At 41.4% G+C, this 20,025-nt stretch overlaps 1 protein-coding gene across 3 annotated transcripts in view; it reads right to left on the reverse strand.

Moving 5' to 3' along the window:
- Window positions 1-8,694: 8,694 nt before the first annotated feature.
- The window catches only part of tiam1a (TIAM Rac1 associated GEF 1a), a 149,261-nt gene continuing 137,930 nt past the window's right edge, over window positions 8,695-20,025 (reverse strand). For all 3 annotated transcript variants that reach the window (XM_022681429.2, XM_022681431.2, XM_022681430.2), the window contains 5 exons: window positions 19,841-19,899; window positions 14,891-14,987; window positions 13,490-13,577; window positions 12,573-12,745; window positions 8,695-11,311 (listed from right to left, as the gene is read on the reverse strand). In XM_022681429.2, coding sequence (XP_022537150.2) covers window positions 10,728-11,311; window positions 12,573-12,745; window positions 13,490-13,577; window positions 14,891-14,987; window positions 19,841-19,899 — 1,001 coding nt within the window. In that variant the 3' untranslated portion in view covers window positions 8,695-10,727. The remainder of the gene's footprint in view (window positions 11,312-12,572; window positions 12,746-13,489; window positions 13,578-14,890; window positions 14,988-19,840; window positions 19,900-20,025) is intronic.

Here is a 20,025-nt window from a genome sequence, read left to right on the forward strand (position 1 = left end):
CTCCCTAGAAAATATATGATAATGAATGAGTGTAAACATCTGTTTAATGTGGAGGAAAATATTCTATTTAGACAATCTGACATCTCACAACAACCTCACATTCACCTACCGAAATTCAGGGGCATCTACTGTAGAAAATGGGTGCAAACCCTTAACAATAAACTTGGTAACTGCCCGGTGACATTCTTCTACCTTTGTCTGGGACATTTTATTTCTGCCTGCCTCAACAAAAATAGAAGCCAAAGGTAGTGAATGGGAGCAAGTGCTGCCAGCATCTGACCCAGCCAGACTACCTGTCTCGTCACGGTCATCTTGTTCTAAATATAACAAAGAAGGCATTTGTTTAGTAAGAATTCCAGCTAATTAGCTAAACATGCTAGCAAGGAATGGCTGGATTCACGAGAAAGGTAAACTCCCTTAATTACCCCAAGGAGAGGTAGGAAATGGGTTTATTTCCAGAAATGGTGCGGTACATGATTTACTAGAAACCACATTAAGCACAGTCAGTAGGATAGCTACTTACCACCAGAGTTGCCTTCCGTGCTAGCTGTAAATGTCCCGGTGGTCGTGTCCTTAGTTTGGCCGCTATCAGTCCGCAGGGCATCAAAAACACGACACTCGTTAAAAGAGATCCCATGTTGTGTGCGCAGATGTTTGTGCATATTTGATGTATTCCCTCCCGGCGATGTTATCAAAAATTTACAATGGTTGCAAAACGCCCTGTTGCCATCCTTGTGTAGCGTGAAATGAAGCCAAACTTTCGAGCGTTTTAACCTAGTGGACGCCATGGAAAAGACGTGCTTACTGAATCATGCGTAACTTGCGTAACTTGCGTGATCGTGCTGTCTGGAATCGATAAGAGAATCATTAAGCAAGGTGCCAAACGATTCCGTGGAATCGAAACACACGGAATCGATTCTCAACAGGAATCGATTCTCGATTCCCAAGCCTAGACACGAGAGCACAGCTATTCCTCCTATTACACCTCAATGCAGCGCTGCAGTGAGTTTCAAGCTGTCATTTTACTTCTTTAAAAAGTTCAATAATCAAGGAAATCCTACCTAGTGCTGCTTTAAAAGAAGCAGGTGCTAAATGTTGGAGCTCGTTAGTACAGAGTGATTTCTGTTAAAGTGGTTTTGGGAACATTTTTACTACAAACGAAACAAACTAACAAAGAGAAACAAAAGGTCAGAGATATAATTATCCAGTTAAAGCATCAATGGCATTTATGCAGACATCCCACCTTTCACAGAAGTTCTGTGAGTACACCGCATTCTAATAAGGGCTCCCTGAGGCTCACAAATTATATACAGTATCCCAGAAATCAACATTGACATTGTCCGTGGTGGGTTAAGGGACTGCAAAAGACATGTTGAGGTGAGTTTAAACAGGGTTCACTCATTTATTAACAAAGCTAGCACTAGTCTAGGTGTTTAGGAGATAATGTAGTCTTTTTCTAGAGACAGTATAATCAAGAATGTCAACTAAAACCAGTTAACATGGCGTGTGTGTATGTTTGCAAAAAATAATTTGAATATGGGAACAAATCAGTTGTATAACTCATTAAGTCAGGACTTATTTACACCAGGTAAATATGAGTTTTTGGTGGCAATAATGTGTAAATATAATACTTCCAACATCGCTTAAAGGGATAGTTCGGTATTTTTGACATGAGTCTGTATGGCATCATCATAACCAGTGTCGTGCATCCACACTGACTTACCCCCCACAGCGTCCTGTGAGCCGAGTTCTTGTCCAGTTTAGGTCAAAGCGAAAGTAGTCCGGCATGTTTGCTGGGGTCAGGAAAATAACTCCTTTTTCTTCCCAAAGCAGTACGTGTTCAAAAGAGTGATTTATTTACATCACAAAAAACTAACCCTGCAAAAGTCACGCCTCGTAAATCACTTGGGTCCTACTTTCTCTCATTTCGTATCAGTGCGCGTCATTCTGACAGCGAGCTGCGCACGCGTCAACTTGTTCTGTGTTTTGGCAGTGCTTAGCAGCTGTGTTCAGACTAGCAACGCAAACGAGCTAACTTTAGGGAGAAGTCTATTGGCTTTTATAAGCTTTGTAAACATATATATATATATATATATATATATATATATATATATATATATATATATATATATATATATATAGCTAGGTGTGTGTGTGTGTGTGTGTGTGTGTTAAAATGGTGCGGACTTGTGACTATCCAGGCTGTAGCAACAAAGATGTGGCTGATTCTCCGCAGAGTTTTCATTGTTTTCCTGTGACTGATGTTGCTCCGAGGAAACTTTGGGTACTAGCGCTGGGCATCCATGTGGACACAAAAGTGGAAAAAATAAAAAAGCTTCGTGTTTGCAGTGCGCACTTCAGCGATGATGACTTTTTATCCACATGTCCTGGACAACGACAGATGAAGAAACGGATTCTGAAGAAATCTGCTGTCCCTGCACCCCAGGTAAATAAAACTGTAGCCTACCAATGTTCTCTACAGCATTCGCTCATAGCGTAAAAAAAGTTCTCAACACACCAGCATTCAGGAGTGCAGGGAAGTCACTGTTGTTTGTGATGCAAGCAGCTGCCCCGCTGACATCCTCATCAATGGATAGGTCTTGCATCTCGGGCATAACTAAGTCCCACTCGTGGCAACAGTAGCATTCCACCTCGGTCTGCATTATTTCGCACTTGAAACAAGTGCACCAGGATTTGTCGGCCACCCTGGGTATCGCAGCTCCAGCAGTGGCTCCAGTTTCATCTTCCACCACTTCTCTGTCCACCCTCTCTCTTTCTGCCCGATCTAATTCCATTTGGCGAAGTTCAACATCTGTATACTCGGGTTCATAAAGATATCCCCGTGGCTCTGAGCTGTGATCAATGTTTTCCTCGTCACTCTCGTAGTCACACATGTTCTCGAGGCGAGAAGTAAACAAAGCGACCCAAACACGTAGGCTAGCTGTCGGGTTGCAGCGCTGCGCGCATTGATATGGAACGAGAGAAAGTAGGACCCAAGTGATTTACGAGGCGTGACTTTTGCAGGGTTAGTTTTTTGTGATGTAAATAAATCACTCTTTTGAACACGTACTGCTTTGGGAAGAAAAAGGAGTTATTTTCCTGACCCCAGCAAACATGCCGGACTACTTTCGCTTTGACCTAAACTGGACAAGAACTCGGCTCACAGGACGCTGTGGGGGGTAAGTCAGTGTGGATGCACGACACTGGTTATGATGATGCCATACAGACTCATGTCAAAAATACCGAACTATCCCTTTAAAGACAGTATGAGCTTATATCTTTTAGAAGGATAAGTAATAAAACACAACCCAGTTTACCAAACACATTATAGTGTTCAGGGTATCTTAGTGGTAGAAACAGTAGTGTACAGTCTAATGCTTGTTTTTAAAGGGATAGTTCGGGATTTTTGACATGAATCTGTATGGCATCAACATGACCAGTGTCGTGCATTCTCACTGACTTACCCCCGACCATGTCCGGTGAGCGGAGTTCTTGTCCAGTATTGTCCGAGCCGAAAGTAGTCCGGCATGTTTGCTGGGGTCACGAAACGAAAGCGTTTTTCTTCCCAAAACAGTACGAGTGCAAAAGAGTGATTTATTTGCATAACAAAAAACGGGGTCTGCAAAAGTCACGCCTCATTATCACTGGGGCACTACTTTCATTTTGGATCAGTGCGCGCGATTGCGCAACCTGGCAGCTAGCCTACGGTTTCGATTTCACTGTTTACTGTTCGGGAACATGTCGGACTACGAGAGCGACGAGGAATATATTGATTTCCGCTCAGAGCCAAGGGGGTATCTTTATGAGCCTGAGTATACTGAGGAGGAACTTGCCCAAATCGAATTGGATCGTGCAGAAAGAGAGAGGGTGGACAGAGAAATGATTGAGACCGAAGCTGGAGCCGCTGCTGCTGCTGCTGCGATACCAAGGGTGGCCGACAAATCCTGGTGCACTTGTTTGAAGTGCGAACTAATGCCGACAGAGGTGGAATGTTACTGCTGCCACGAGTGGGATTTAGTTATGCCCGAGATACAGAACCTGTCAATTGATGAGGACGTCGGCGGGCCAGCTGCTGCCTGCATCACAAACAACAGCGGGCATATGGAGAAACATAGTCATCCTCGCTGAAGTGCGCACCGCAAACACGAAGCTTCTTCATTTTCACCACTTTGGTGTCCACATGGAAGCCCATTGCAAGTATCCAAAGTTGCCTGAGAGCAATGTCAGTCACGGGGATACGATGGAAACTGTGCGGAGAATCAGCCACATCTTTGTTGCTACAGCCTGGATAATCACAAGTCCGCACCATTTTAACACACACACATACAAATGTATAAATCTGTGTTCAAGAAGCTTATAAAAGCCGATAAACGTCTCTCTAAAGCTTGCTCTTTGCGTTGCTGGTTGAAGCTGAGCGCAGCCAATGATCTGAAAGACTAGTGCGCTGCTCGCAGTTAGAATGACATGCGCACTGATCCAAAATCAAAGTAGTGCCCCAGTGATAATGAGGCGTGACTTTTGCAGACACCGTTTTTTGTTATGCAAATAAATCACTCTTTTGCACTCGTACTGTTTTGGGAAGAAAAACGCTTTCGTTTCGTGACCCCAGCAAACATGCCGGACTACTTTCGGCTCGGACAATACTGGACAAGAACTCCGCTCACCGGACATGGTCGGGGGTAAGTCAGTGAGAATGCACGACACTGGTCATGTTGATGCCATACAGATTCATGTCAAAAATCCCGAACTATCCCTTTAAGAGTCATATTTGTGCTTAGATGTTAGATAGAAACACAGACACCAATAGCAGTCTCTCCTTCCTTAAGCAAGCATAGCAACAAATTTACAGAAAATGTTCAAGAAAATGACAAAATTAAAACTGATAAATCTCTACAAATACAACTGTACATTGCAAAAATGTTTATGAATAATAAATTAAATGAATTATTAATGATTAATTACATTTGATGTATTCTAGGGATAGTTTATTGATCTTCTAAAATCAGTAATGCAGTATATGTACAGTGTGTGTATGCATACACTGTGGTGTATGTGTGTCCCTGCTTGTGCGTGGGAAAAGTAAATATCTATGCTATGCTGCACAAATCCTATTTGTAATGGAAAATGGTTGTTTGTTTACAGTAGGCTATAAATCTCTATTGTTCTCATGTGCAGTGGATTTGTGCTGGAGGTTTTGAGGGAATTTGTTTTTGGAATTGTTTTTCCAGGGCTGGAAATGTATCCTTCAGAGATGGTTTTAGATTTTCTGTACCATTATTTTACGCTGTGTGAGGTTACCTTGACCTGAGCTACAAATGATTTTTAGTGGAGGATTTCTCAAGGCCAAGTGTAGTAGCGTATTTGCTCACTGGTCACTTTATTAGTAACAGCTGCTAACACCTGGTTTGGCCCATTTGTTGCTTTACTTTCAAAATGCTTAATTTCTGAACACAGAAATTTAGTTTGTAATATTTTGGTGCATAAACCCCAGCAAAACTATGACACTTTATTTTTATTGATATACTTACATAATATATACAAATTTGTCATTTATCATTTTTAATTCAGCGATTTTAAATTATTTAAAAATGATCTGCATTGTAGATTATTACTACAAAACTATGAAAAACTACATATAAAGTTATTTAGTAAGCATAAAACATGTTAAACCTGAATATGTTTTGTATTTTAGATTCTTCAAAGTAGCACCTCTTGCTTGGATCATGTCTGGATTTTCTCAGTCAGCTTTATGAGGTAGAGTCACCTGGAATTCAGGCTTTCAGTTAACAGCTGTGCTGAACTTATCAAGAGTTAATTACTTGAATTTCTTGAGTTCTTACAAACTTGTAATGTAATCAGTAGTGGAGAGTGAGCAGACTATCAGTCTGGCCAGACAGGAATACGCGAGAGTCAAACATCCATCAGGAATAAGGCCAAACAACATAAAAAATGCAAGTGTAAACACACCCAGGACACAATTAAAACAGATACAAATCCAATATGACACATATCCACCTCTCCAAACACATCCACATCTCACATAGAACTATCAAAACGCATCCCAGTATAACCAAAACACAACTGGCACAAAAAGTCTGCCACACACCAATCATATTTCAGTCTTACTAATGGAGATGCATTTGACTACCTAGTTTAGAAAAAAAAATTGTGGCTAAAACCTAATGAGGCTACAATCCAAATACTAATTACATAAATAATAAAATGTAAAATAGGATGCAACTACAAGCAGTGACCCGTCAATAATACAGTAGAACTAAGCATTATAGCCAGCTAGATTTATAGCAATCTAATGCTAGCAAAGCATTTCAGTAAAACAGATTGACAGCTCAAATGTAGTTGAAATAAAATGCACATCTTTAATAGTAATTAGAAAAACATCTTAATTTTATGGACATTTTTGTCTTTTTGACTATTTGAATGAACTTCTTCAAGTGATGTTAGTTTATTTTTCCTTAAAATTATATTATTTTATTAATTATTTATTATATTATTATTAATTATTTATTAATTATTTATTATTTCCCCAAATTACCTCCAAAAAGTTCCACTTTTGTCTTTTCAGCCCACAGAATGTGTCAGACAAGTCCTGGGGATCATCAGGATGTGAGACGGGTCTTTGTGTCCTTTTTGATCAATCATGTTTTTTTCTTTAGAACTCTTCTATAGGGATCATTTTCACCCAGTGTCTTTTTATTACTGAATCATAAACACTGACCTTAACAGAAGCAAGTGGGACCTGCAGTTCTTAGGTGTTGTTCTGAGTTCTTTTGTGACCTCCTGGATGAGTTGTCCATGCCCTTTTGGAGTAATTTTGACTGGCCAGTCATTCCTGGGAAGGTTCACCAGTGTTTCATGTTTTCCTCGTTTGTGAATAATAGCTCTTACTTTGGTTCACTGAAGTCCCAAAGCTTTAGAAATGACTTTGTAACCTTTTCCAGACTCATCTCATCTGTTTTTGATTTTCTTTAGATCGGGACATAATGTGTTGTTTTTTGAGATCTTTTAGCTGGGGTTGTGGCTAGTGAAATTGAACTCAGCTTTCCAAAAAAAAATTAGTTAATCAATGTAGTTGTATAACAAATGTAGTTAATGTAGGGGGGTTATATCTGAGTCTAGGATATCAGTAAAATCATTAAAGGAAGGTTAACTTTGTACTAAAGAAGATGCCATCAACCACAACAATTGCTGCTGTACTGACTGACTGACTATCAGGAGCATTGAAGCATATATACATGATCACTCATAGCTGCAGCACCATATTCCTGTCAGGCTAAACACATTTGTAAATGTAATGAAGTTCACCACGCCGGCTCGTGAAGTTTGCTCAAGGCTGTAATAAAGCTAGGAGGATATTAAATAGGGTCGTAACACAACCATGACCTTAAGTTGATGGTTATCCACTCGAAACCACACCTCCCTGTCCTTGTTTTTGACCTGTTTAAAATCATCTTTAATAAGGGGGATAAAAAAACACAACTCAAATCAGTAATCTTAAGGACAGACAGGCCAGGGCTGAACAGCTGACAAGCCATGTACTTGTAAAATAAAAGCATGACTAAAGTACAGGATGTTTGTCTAATAAAGAGGTGGGAGAAAACCAGAGTTGGGCGTGGCAGGGCATGGCGGTCACTGTCTTTTTTTCTCACTTTGTAGTTTTTTAAGTGGAAAAAATATTTTCTCTTTTCCGCACCAAAAAAATCTAACAATCCAAATTTGATTTAGTTTAGAATAGGCCTATAAACTACACAAAACATGTTCATGAAGTTCTTTGCACCAAATCACTCTCACAAGAGAGAATCTCTTCAGCTCTATTCTCACCAGTTTCAGTCCCTTTCAGAAGGAGACTTTTAAGGGCTCTATCACTTTTATGCAAATAACTGTTGCCAGACACACACCATGTTTGTGCTGAGCGTTTACCACATTAGTATAAGCTTGTGCTAAATGACAAAACTCATTGTTTATACGGACTTCCATCTGTCTCATCTCCCACCTGACTTGCCACAGACAGTAGGTACAGATCCCTCTATCAGATGAAGTCTGCTGGCTAGTACTGCTGTGTACCCTCTGAGATTCTCAAACAGCAGACTGAGAAATGGCAAATGATCTAGCGGTTGGGGCTCTGGTAGGGATTCACAGGTGAGGGATGTTGCCAGGGTGGTTCTATTCACGTTTTTTTATTGTAAATAAAAGACAAATTTGTCTATTTTTGACTTTTTGAAGTAACGTCTCTATGTGTGGCTGAAAGGGTTAATTATCATCCACACTGTATGAATTCATGGACTGTAGCCTTAAATCTGTTGTAATGCACAGTTTAGGTAACTGGTAACTTCTGATCACAGAAGTAGAGTTTACCTGATGTTATTTGGTTATTTGGGTGGTAGGCAAGATTAAGGTTAAACAGTGCTGTATTTAAGATAGAAGTGCTTATAAATGTATAATACTGCTGCTTTTACTGCTGTTAATATGTAGTAAGGCCATCTTGGGTTCTGAACTCGTGGTTGGTTTACACTTAACTGATTTTCTGTGCAGGTAATCCAACAACTTGTTGGGGGTTCCAGTTGAGTTTTCCTACTTGAATCTTCACACGAAATTCAATACCAGTTAAAATAAAATGCAATTCTGAATACTTTGCAACGCAGCAGTGACCAAAAATAACTCAGACTAAACTGCACATATAAATAAGGAACATTTATTTTAGGAGAACAATAATAATAGTCCACAAATTTATGAACATACACAGTTTCAAAAATGCAAAGGGCAAAAGTTAAGGAATCTTTACACGTCTTTAAACAGCACATCTCTCTAAGCCAAAAAAGTTGTAGAACTACAGGTACAGTAAGTGATTGCATTTCACAACGGGAGGATTTTCCCTCCAAGTCCGTGTTAAAAATATACTTTCTTTCTCTTTCTGTAAAATGTTTTTTTTTTTCCACCTGGATCGAAACAAAGGGCGTAGAAAAGGTCATAAAAGGTCCGAACTCATCCAACTCATCTTTGATTTCACATATTGGTGATTAAATTGGCTTTACAGACACTAACTGACACTTAGTGTGGCACAGCTAAGCGCAGTTCCTTACAAATATGACGAATATGACAGATCAGTGCACTGATCAATGCAGTGATTTCATAGCATATATTTGTGTGTCCATATGACGATGCACTAATCAGTGAGGTCATATCATACATGTGTAAGTGTGTCTGCCCACGTTGACTGAGTCGAGTGGCGATTCTTTTCTCAGTAGTACACCAGATAAAAAAGGGAGGGAGATGGGGTGGGTGGGGTTGTGGGTCGTGATGAGCCGTGTACCTGGAAGCAGAACAGTACTCACATTATTGCAGTGGACAGGGCTGAACAGTCAGGGCGTTATTTACACTGTCTCTATAACCTCAAGCTCAACCTCGACATGAAATTCAAGTACAGCAGGATAATAGTTATAATAGTTCAAAACATCCCTTCAGTGATCAGGGCGGGTAATACTGGACTGTTGGGTAAACAGCTGAGTAAAGTCAATGAGGAACAGCAAGAATGGAAAGAAAGGAAAGAAAGGAAATGAATAAAAGGAATAAAAGGAATAAAAGTATTTTGGGGACATGCTTAACAAGCCTGTAAACATACAGAGAGTGTGACTTTCCACTGAACAATATGAAACAATGTGATTTTGTGCTCTGGACGAAGAGGTCTGCGCTTCGCCATCAGGCATATAAGATAAGGCTTGTTGTGTTCGCTGATTTGTTTTCAGTCTTTAGCCACTTTAGCCTGTGGACCATCATGGCAGAACACACAGCCCTTTAGAACAGCAGAAAGCAGAAGTGAGCAGCAGTTAAAAAAAAAAAAAGAAGTAAAAGAATGCAAAAAAAAAAAAAAAAGAAAAACAATCCACGCAGTTTTGCAAAAATAGTATTGTTTTGGCAACAAAACAACGTTCAGTGAAAGCGTGAAAGAGTAGCTGCCAACAAGTCACGACTGCGTGCTTTGCACCATATCAGTGTGTGGAGGATCTACAGACAACGTGATGCATGATTGTACAGTAGGTAAGCGTAAACTCTTAAAATCTTAATGATGAAGTCATGAACAATCCATGGGACGAGGTGCTGTAACTGCATGTCTCCACTGCATGAGTCCATTCCATGTTTTTTTGTAGGGCTCCATCCATGTACTGGTTAATAAGTTAAATTATTAAGTTGTTGAAGCTTGTTCTGTAGGATTGTCTGCAAGTAGGGGAGCACAGATCATGAATTGTATGGCCAAAAAAAAAATTCCAAAAAATCCAATTTGTTTTTTGACCCGTTTGTCAAATTGGCGGCAACCAGTGTCTTTATTTTGTTTTTTTTAAAGCTCAAAGCTTTACCTGAAGTTCTAAGTACTTAGCAGGTGAAATGATGTCCATTTTCACAGTCCAGCAGATTCCAGACATGCCTGGCTTCCCCAGTTTGGAAGTAGTAGTGTCTGCACTCGGCACAGTACCTCTGATTCCTCTCTTTTATCAGCCATCAGCCATCCATAAAAATTATGGACACAGATCACAGATGACCGTGGTCATGGTTTCATATTTATTTACACCAGCAATTCCACTGATATTGGATTCCATCCAAGGGTAAAGCTTAATCCGTGGCAAGAAAAACTGGCCAAAAGTCCAGCATTCCACAGCTCCATAAATAAACAAAGCCTTCCCATGGCCTCGCTCATGCTCCGTTGCTCCACTAGCTCAGAAGATGTCACTGTTGCAGCCGCTGTTGAAGTCATCTCTGCGGACCCAGATGACCTCCCTCTCCCTCTCGGCAGCGGCGCCCTCCACAGCGCACTGCTTCCTCAGCGGGGTCAGCCTCAGCGGGCCGTGAGACTTCTCAGGCAGCTTGAGAGCCAGCTTGTCCTCAGAGCTCTGATTCAGACCACCGATTTCCTCCTTTACACCCTCCTCCACTTCCTCCTGCGCTACCTCCCCGTTCCCGTCCTCCTCCGCTTCTGCAATAAGAGCCTCGAACGACTCTTCCAGACTCGGCTCGGTTAAAGAACCCTTCACCGACTCGCAGTACTCGTCGTCATCGCTGAGAATGTCCGTCTCCTTCACGTCCGTCTGTCTGTCGTACAGCCGCAGGTCAAACTGCTCCTCCACCCAGCGGTCGGTGTCGCGAGTGTTCTGAGGAGGTGTAGGCTGGCTTTGAGGTGGTGGGGAGTCTGCAGAGGAGGGCAGGTCCTGGCTGGAGCCGTTGTCGAAGACTATGTCTGTGTCGATGGTGAAGCGGTTGCGGATCAGCTTCCTGCGGCCGAGAGCTCGAGGTGGATCTGAAACTGTGGAAGATGAAGAGAGAGAAAGTTATTTTAAGCTTATAAACTTACATTTTTTTTATTAGAAATTTAATGGTACCACTTTAAAATAAGACTAGCTTTATAAATGGTTTATAAATGGTTTACAATTAGTTTATTAATGGTTAATAATTAGGTTGTGAATGCCTTAAAAATCATTAATAATCAGTTATAACACACGTCGAAAGGGCAACAATATAGACGGCTGTGGGTTCACTATTTAACAAACAACAGGTCATTGTTGCTCTTTCTATGTATGCGTTATAACTGATTATTAATTCATTTACAACCTAATTAGTAACCATTAATAAACTTATTGTAAACCATTTATAAACCCTTTATAAAGGTAGTCTTACTTTAAAGTGGAACCAATTTAATACATGGCTTCCATCAGTCTGATCACTTTCTACACATCAAATACTACCATGTTAAATTAACATTTACAGTGCTAAATGTAACACTGGTAAATCACATTTAATATTTTTTTAAAATAACATTTTAAAACCCTAATAAAATAATCACAATTTACCTTGAATGTACACAAACATCCAGAACATTAGTTAGTGTTGCACTGAAGCTACAAGACATGTGGCTAATAATTACCTGGGAGCCTATGATCAACAGATCACCAGAAATAAATTAATATTAATGTTTTATTATTATTTTTTTATTATTTATCATTCATAAAAATATTAGAATTTTCCATTGTGCTGGCTGTACTGTGAGTGGTAATGCCTTCTAAGACGTATGACAAACTCTTCTTATGACTTCACTGGTCAGTGTTCAGGCTTATTCACAAGATAACACCTTGAAACTTATACAGGGGTGGGCATTTCCAAACTGTCCTCTAAGATCATGACTTCTGATTTTTAGTGTAGTTTTCTTTTTTGACCTTTTTCTTCTTTTGCTTTGAATTTCACCACATTTTGTTTTAAAACCTTATTTTGTTTTGTTTATACTTTTACACCCCTATTGTAGACATAAAGTTGAATTATATTCTTATATTTAAAAAATCTATTAAATATTTTGTCCTTGATTCTTCAGTCTTCTCATATTTTAATTTCTGTATTTGTATTTCTTAAATGGTTATTTTATTTTGATATTCCTCTTATTAATTAAACTGAAGTTTATTAGTTCATTAGTTATATTAGTTTTTGATCTCCAGTGCAAAACTAAAGAATCAATGTCAGACAACAAACATGTCTTGGCTTTTATCATACGGGCCTGCACAGTTTTTTTTAGCTACCTGCTCTGCTCATTGTGGGCCGAACTCCTTTCAGTGCACACAGGCGTTTCCCTCCAAAAGGAATGTACTGCTGATTCAGAGGTAAACTCTCTGTCTTCATCAACTGTCGACGCTGTTTATCCCTCAGGACTGAGTGCACTGTCTTCAGGAAGTCCTTCTTACTGTCATGAGAACTGAAAAGGAACACAGGGGTCTTTAATGTTTGGATAATTTTAGTACATAAACATTAGCTATTATTACTGGAATAAAATTATGAACTAGCATTCACACAGCATATATAATGACATTTAGAACGAGATTTAATTACAGTGTATTACAACAGTTTACATTTACACCCATTTACAGCCAATTGTCCCACCCCTTTGTGCGTCCCCGTCACCAGTGGTGCCTGTGACCTAACGAACGAAAGTCAGTCACCTCTTTTTTTCAGCTGCTGCCAATGCATCATTGCCTGAGTGGCTAGTGGAAAGCACAGCAAATAGGTTCCGATACATCCGCTCACAGACGCCTCGTGCCGCCTGGCACCACTTTAAGCGTGATGGGGAGAAAGTGCCATCTACCCACCCGGAGGGAGCAGAGCCAATTGTGCTCATGGCAGAGCTACATGTACGTGATTCAAACCGGCGACCAGATTTTTCATGTTTTATCTGAAATTTTATTTTGTAAAGCAAAATCCTAATGTATACTATTGCTAGAAGTGGTGTGAACCTCTCTGGGCTCACAGGCATCCGGAAATGGACCATCACACAGTGAAAATGTGTGGATGTAAGTTGAGCAGACAAAACATTAAATATTTAGAGTATACTGTCTGCAATCGAATAAAAGTCAGAATAAATGTGAGCAACAATGTATTCTTTTTACACTGTCCCAACATTTTTTTGATTATATATGCATTATACGCAAAATAAAGAACTCACCTGCAGCAGATATGAAAGGTCCTCTCTGGTCTCCCCTCAGATTCTGATCTTACATGAACAATCTCACACACTGCTGTTCCCTCTGAGTCTGGAGAAACACACAAACACACCACATTAATATCAATTAATTTTAAGCTTAAACTTTACATTTTTGCTTGTTTTATTTTTCTCCACATTGTAAGAGTGTCAGTAGTCATTCAGAGTAAAGGAATTCTGTGAAGAAGATAAACTGGAAGGGGCTGAAGGGCTCCAGAGACACTGATTACGCTTGAAGAACATTTAAAGGTCCTCTTGAGAAGGTTCTGGGGCAAGGTTACTGAACTTCAGAGCACTGGCTTGATGAGTTAATAGGCAGAGCATTGACCTTTATGGAGGTCAATTACTGCAATGGCTGTAGTTACTCCCAATTCACACACAAACATGTACAGCAACCCAGCTGTGACCTCGTAAAACTGCCCCATGCTGCTTCCATGAAGCCTTGTGAAGCACATGTGACCTCAGTGAGGGGTGAAGAGGGGGTAAATGTAAAGGGAATTGCATACATTTAGTAACAGAGAGAGAGAGCAGAGGGATGGAATGGAATTTCTTATGTTTGTCTCTGGTTGCACGCAGATTTGTGGGAAACCACAGATGGGAAATGTGAGAAACAGGTTCAAGCAAGTATTATTAAACCTTGTGCAATTAAAAAATAACAGAAAAGCCTCCAACTGCTAAAAATACTATAATATTATCACAATATAGGGCCCTATTTTAGCGATCTATAGGCGAGCCATCAACCACAGAGCTTGACTTAGGGCGTCAGTGTGTCTTTGCTATCATAACGATGGGAAAAGTATGCCTTGCACAGCTCGTAATGCGCAAAAGGCATGTACAAATTATTTTAATTTATCATAGGTGTAAAATAGAAAATATTACACACAGGCTTCTAATACAATTAAAATAAAAATATTAAATAGTTTGGTTAATTGGATTTATTTGCTGATTGATGTTTGCTACATAGATTTTATATTAAAGTATAAGAGTCTTCATTTCTGTGCATTACAGACAGAAAACAGCATTGTTACATGACTGGAAATAATTCAGGTCTGAAAGGGTTAATTAATAGATTACATTCTTAGGTTCATTTTAAGTTGAGCTAGTAGCATTTACTCTTCAGCCTTTTCTCTTCCACTCCAGTATAAACAAATTTACACTAGAGTACAATTTATCGCCTTGCTTTAAGAATAACATTATAACAAATTGTAACCCCTGTATTATAACAAGTATTGTCTCCACAGGTTCTTGTCAATACACATCCCTGCTGCAAAAAATGGCCCAAACTTATAAAACAAGGCAATTTGCTTCAAATCACATATTGAGAGTAAATTCATTTACAAAAAACTAGTGTAAAAAGAGACTTACTGGTGGGGGTGCGGACCTGAAGAGCATCTGTGGAGATCATGTATCTAAACCGAAACGGGTCTCGCTCATCAGATACTGAAGCCCTGTGAGAAGTTCCCTATAAAGACAAGAGAAAGATAAAAGAAAACAGAAATTAAAGACAAAACAAATCCCAATTAATTACTCTTTATAAGTTGATGTGCCAGAACTTGATAAATACAGTACCAGTAAAAGTTTGGACATACCTTCTTATCAACATTTTTCTTTATTTCATTTATTTTCATTTCTTTATTATTTTATTTTAAGGGACACATATGGAACTATGTTGTAAACAACAACAAAAAAATCCTCCACAATCCCCTGACCTAAACCCAAGCTGGAGCTGAGAAAAATGCTGAAAAACTATTCCAAGGGACTCTACCTCATGAAACCACTGAGATTAAAATACCAAAAGTGTGCAGATCTGTCATCAAAGCTAAATGTGGTACTTAGAAGAATCTAAAGTATAAAACATATTCTGTTTTTTTTAACACTTTGCTGTTTAGTCAAAGTCAAAGTCAAAGTGTTTTTTATTGTCATTTCAGCTATATAGAGAGTACACAGTGAAACGAAACAACGTTCCTCCAGGGACCATGGTGCACATAAACACAGTGTAGACAGAACAATAGTGCAACAGTACAAAAGTGCAGACAGACAATACAACACAATACAGACAAAGAATAATAAATAACAAGACAGTGTGCAAATTATGCAGTGTGCAAAAAGTGTGCAAAAAAGACCAGTGAGGTAGTAATTACCTCTATTACACAGTGTGCAATAGAGTCCAGTGAGGTAGTAGGGTTTTTAGTGCTTTCCATTTTCTGGGGTAAGTGGGGTAAGAGTGTGTGTGCATGTACAGAAAAACCATCAGTTCAGCCTCTGCAGTTAAGGAGTCTGATGGCTTGGGGGTAGAAGCTGTTGCAGAATCTGGTCGTGCTGGACCGGATGCTGCGGTACCTTCTTCCCGAAGGCAGGAGGGAGAATAGTTCGTGTGAGGGATGAGTGGGGTCATTCACAATGCTGGTTGCTTTGCGGATGCTGCGGGTGGTGTGAGGTGTGGGTGGAGAGAGACGCCGATGATCCTCTCAGCTGTCCTCACAATACGCTGGAGGGTCTTGCGGTCAGAGACAGTGCAGGTCCCAAACCAGGCAGTGATGCAGCTGCTCAGGATGCTCTCAATGGTCCCTCTATAGAAGAGTGTGAGGATGGGTGGAGGGAGACGGGCCTTTCTCAGCTTCCGGAGGAAGTAGAGACGCTGCTGGGCTTTCTTGGCTGTAGAGCTGGTGTTCAGGGTCCAGGTGAGGTTATCTGCTAAGTGGACACCAAGGAACTTGGTGCTCTTAACAATCTCCACAGAGGACCCGTTGATGTTGAGTGGAGAGTGGGTGTGTTGTGCTCTCCTGAAGTCAACAACCATTTCCTTTGTCTTGTCCACATTCAGGTGAAGGTTGTTGACTGTACACCAGTCTGTCAGCCGTTGCACCTCCTCTCTGTTTGCTGACTCGTCGCCTTTGGTGATGAGACCCAGTACGGTTGTATCATCGGCGAACTTGATAAAGCTGTTAGAACTGTGTTTTGCAGCACAGTCATGAGTCAGCAGGGTGAACAGCAGAGGACTCAGGACACTGCCCTGGGGGGCCCCAGTGTTCAGTGTGATGGTGCTGGAGGTGCTGCCCCCTAACCGGACTGACTGGGGTCTCCCCGTCAGAAAGTCCAGGATCCAGTTGCAGAGGGGGGTGTTGAGGCAGAGCGAGCTTAGCTTCCTGGTGAGGTTCTGTGGGATGATGGTGTTGAATGCTGAACTGAAGTCTATAAACAGCATTCTGACGTAAGTGTCCTTCTTCTCCAGGTGGGTGAGGGAGAGATGAAGGGTGGTGGTGATGGCATCGTCCGTGGAGCGATTGGGACGATACGCAAACTGCAGGGGGTCCAGTGAAGAGGGCAGTCGTGTCTTGATGTTCCTCATGACTAGCCTCTCGAAGCACTTCATGATGATGGGTGTAAGTGCAACGGGACGGTAGTCATTGAGGCAGGGCACTGTGGACTTCTTCGGCACGGGAACGATGGTGGTGGACTTGAGGCACGTTGGGACAGTGGCGCTGCACAGGGAGATGTTGAAGATGTCCGTGAGAACATCTGTCAGCTGGTCTGCGCACTCCCTGAGCACTCTGCCGGGGATGTTGTCTGGTCCTGCAGCTTTTCGTGGGTTGACTCTGCTTAGAGTGTTCCTCACATCCACTGCAGTCAGGCACAACACCTGCTCGTCCGGCTTGGGCATGGTCTTTCTCGCCATCGTGTTGTTTTGTGCCTCAAACCGTGCATAAAAGTTGTTCAGGGCATCAGGGAGGGAGGCATCACTTTCACAGGACGGTGGCATTGTCCTGTAGTTGGTGATTGCCTGGATGCCCTGCCACATGCGCCGCGCGTCACCCGTGTCCTTGAAGTGGCTGTGGATTCTCTGGGCGTGTGCGCGCTTTGCCTCTCTGATGGCTCTTGACAGGTCGGCTCTCGCTTTCCTCAGGGCCACCTTGTCACCCACTCTGAAGGCGGAGTCGCGGGTCCTCAGCAGCGCACGTACCTCAGCAGTCATCCAAGGCTTCTGGTTTGGGCGTGTAGTGATGGTCTTGGAGACAGTGACATCATCAATACACTTGCTGATGTAGCCAGTGACTGATGCAGCATACTCCTCCAAATCAACAGAATCGCCTTCAGTAGCAGCCTCCCTAAACATGTCCCATGCAGTGCACTCAAAACAGTCCTGAAGGGCAGAGATGGAGCCTGCCGGCCAGGTTTTCACCTGCTTCTGAACTGGTCTGGAGCGTCTGATGAGTGGGGTGTATATTGGAGTCAGCCAAACACACATGTGTTCCGAGAAAGCGAGGTGGGGGCGGGGCTCCGCCCGGTACGCGCTGGGGATGTTTGTGTAAACAAGATCCAGCGCGCTCGCTCCTCTCGTTGCAAAGTCCACATGTTGATGGAATTTAGGGAGCACTGACTTGAGATTTGCGTGGTTGAAATCTCCGTCGATAATAAACAGTCCGTCTGGGTGTTTGTTCTGCAGATCGCTGATAGACCGATAGAGTTCACACAGAGCCTCTTTAGCATTAGCACCAATGCTAGCGCTGGGTGGGATGTAGACAGCAGCTATTAGCATGGCGGAGAACTACCGTACTAAATAAAAAGGTCTGCACTTGACTATCAGGAACTCCACCAGCGGAGAGCAGTGTTTGGCGACAGTCACAGCGTTGTTACACCATTCCGTGTTGATGTAAACACACACGCCTCCACCGCGGGTCTTCCCGGATAGAGCCGCGCTCCTATCCGCTCTGAACGTGGTTAGCCCGGCTAGCTGAATGGCGCTGTCCGGAATGTTGTCGTTCAGCCACGATTCCACAAAAACCAAAGCACAGCTGTCTCTGAACTCACGCTGGGTTGTTCGCTGGAGTCGGATGTAGTCCAGTTTATTGTCAAGGGAACAGACGTTTGCTAGAAAGAGCGATGGTATAGCCGGCCGGCTAGGACTAGCCTTTAGCCTCGCGCGGATCCCGGCTCTCTTTCCGCGCTTCAGCTTACGCTCGCACCGCTTGCGATGGCACTTCCGCTGGGCTCCGGCGTCAGGAAACACCGCGGGCTGGCGGCCTGGGTCTCTTAGCAGGCTAAGCTCAAGTAGCGTCTGCAGAACCTCGTCCGGTAGCGTGTTTTCTGGCTGATTTCTCCACTGTAGCAGGGTCTGGCGGTGGTAGAACATGTGCACAGGTGTTCCGATGCACATATTTGCAGGAAATAAACGGAAAAAACGACAAATAGTAACACAAAAGCACCATTTAACGGACCCGGAGCGGCCGCTGCGTCATCTTGGGTGGGTTTTTTGGATACTAAAAGTAATTAAAGAAGTAATTACTTACAAAGTAATTCAGCATGTGTTCCTTTATAGCTTTAATGTAGTCTTTAATATTAAATTTACAATGTAAAAAAAATAATAAAACGACAGAAAACACATTGAATAAGAAAAGGTGTGTCCAAACCTTTGACTGGTACTGCATACAAGCAAGTGCCAGGCAAGAGCTTTTTTTATATAATTGTTATTTGTATTTATTCAGTGTATTTATTCTATTTTAGTGATACACTTAGTTAATAAAAACCTTAGATGAAAAAATAACCTTGTATTGTGTTTTGAAAGTCCATTTATAATATATGTTCTGTTACAAATATAGTTTCATATAATATAGAGCACAGTGTAAGCTCCTTATAATTCTACAGACAATATACTTTTCACTTTATTAAGATTTTATAATGATGATATTAATATAAAAAGGAAAGAAGAATAAAGAAAATGTTTAAAAACATAATTTTTACGTCATCTCTTTAGTGGTTTCATTGTCTTATATACCCTCTCAAAGCAAGCCTTGTTTTTCCCTAATCAAATGTTTAAAGACTGGCCTTTTCAAGACATGCTTTGATCCATTTTTCTCACACATGGTCAAAAAAAAACATATGTTTTTTTCACAGTTTAAAGAGAGTGTGAGGGATGACTTACTGTAGACATGCAGCTTGCACAATACTAATGTAATATAAGCATCCATTATCTTCTTTATAGCTAATATTAACCTCATAGCTCCACTGCCAACTAAACTAAACTAAAGAAACAAACTTTAAACACCAGACACCAGTCTTATGATTATGGACTACTTTGGGCTAATCTGATTTTTAGAGATGATGAGCTCTGATGAGTCACTGATGGTACAAGGAGAAAGAGTGAAAGGCATGTTAAGAGTGACACTGCTAGCAGGGCTGCTGTTAGGCACCTTGCTCTCTGTGTGCACTATAATGGAAACCTCGCACTCACTGAAAGTGCTATGTCTGCTGCTCAGCAAGCCTGGCAGCCTGTTAATGCATAATAGAGGAAAAACAGGCAAGAAGAAAAGCACTCACGATTTTTTTCTTCTGCTTGGAGCAATCTTTGTACACAAAAACGACGGCTGTCCTGAAAACTGGAAGAAAGAGAAGAGAGGCAGAGAGAAAGGCTTTAGCCTGGAATGAAGGAATTCACCAGCACAGATGGTTGACTAAGTAAAGCTTAAGGCTCTTTGTTTTCTTTTCTTTTTCTCTTTCTCTTT

This window comes from Astyanax mexicanus, chromosome 20 (genome assembly GCF_023375975.1).
Source record: "Astyanax mexicanus isolate ESR-SI-001 chromosome 20, AstMex3_surface, whole genome shotgun sequence".
Classification (NCBI taxonomy): domain Eukaryota; kingdom Metazoa; phylum Chordata; class Actinopteri; order Characiformes; family Acestrorhamphidae; genus Astyanax; species Astyanax mexicanus.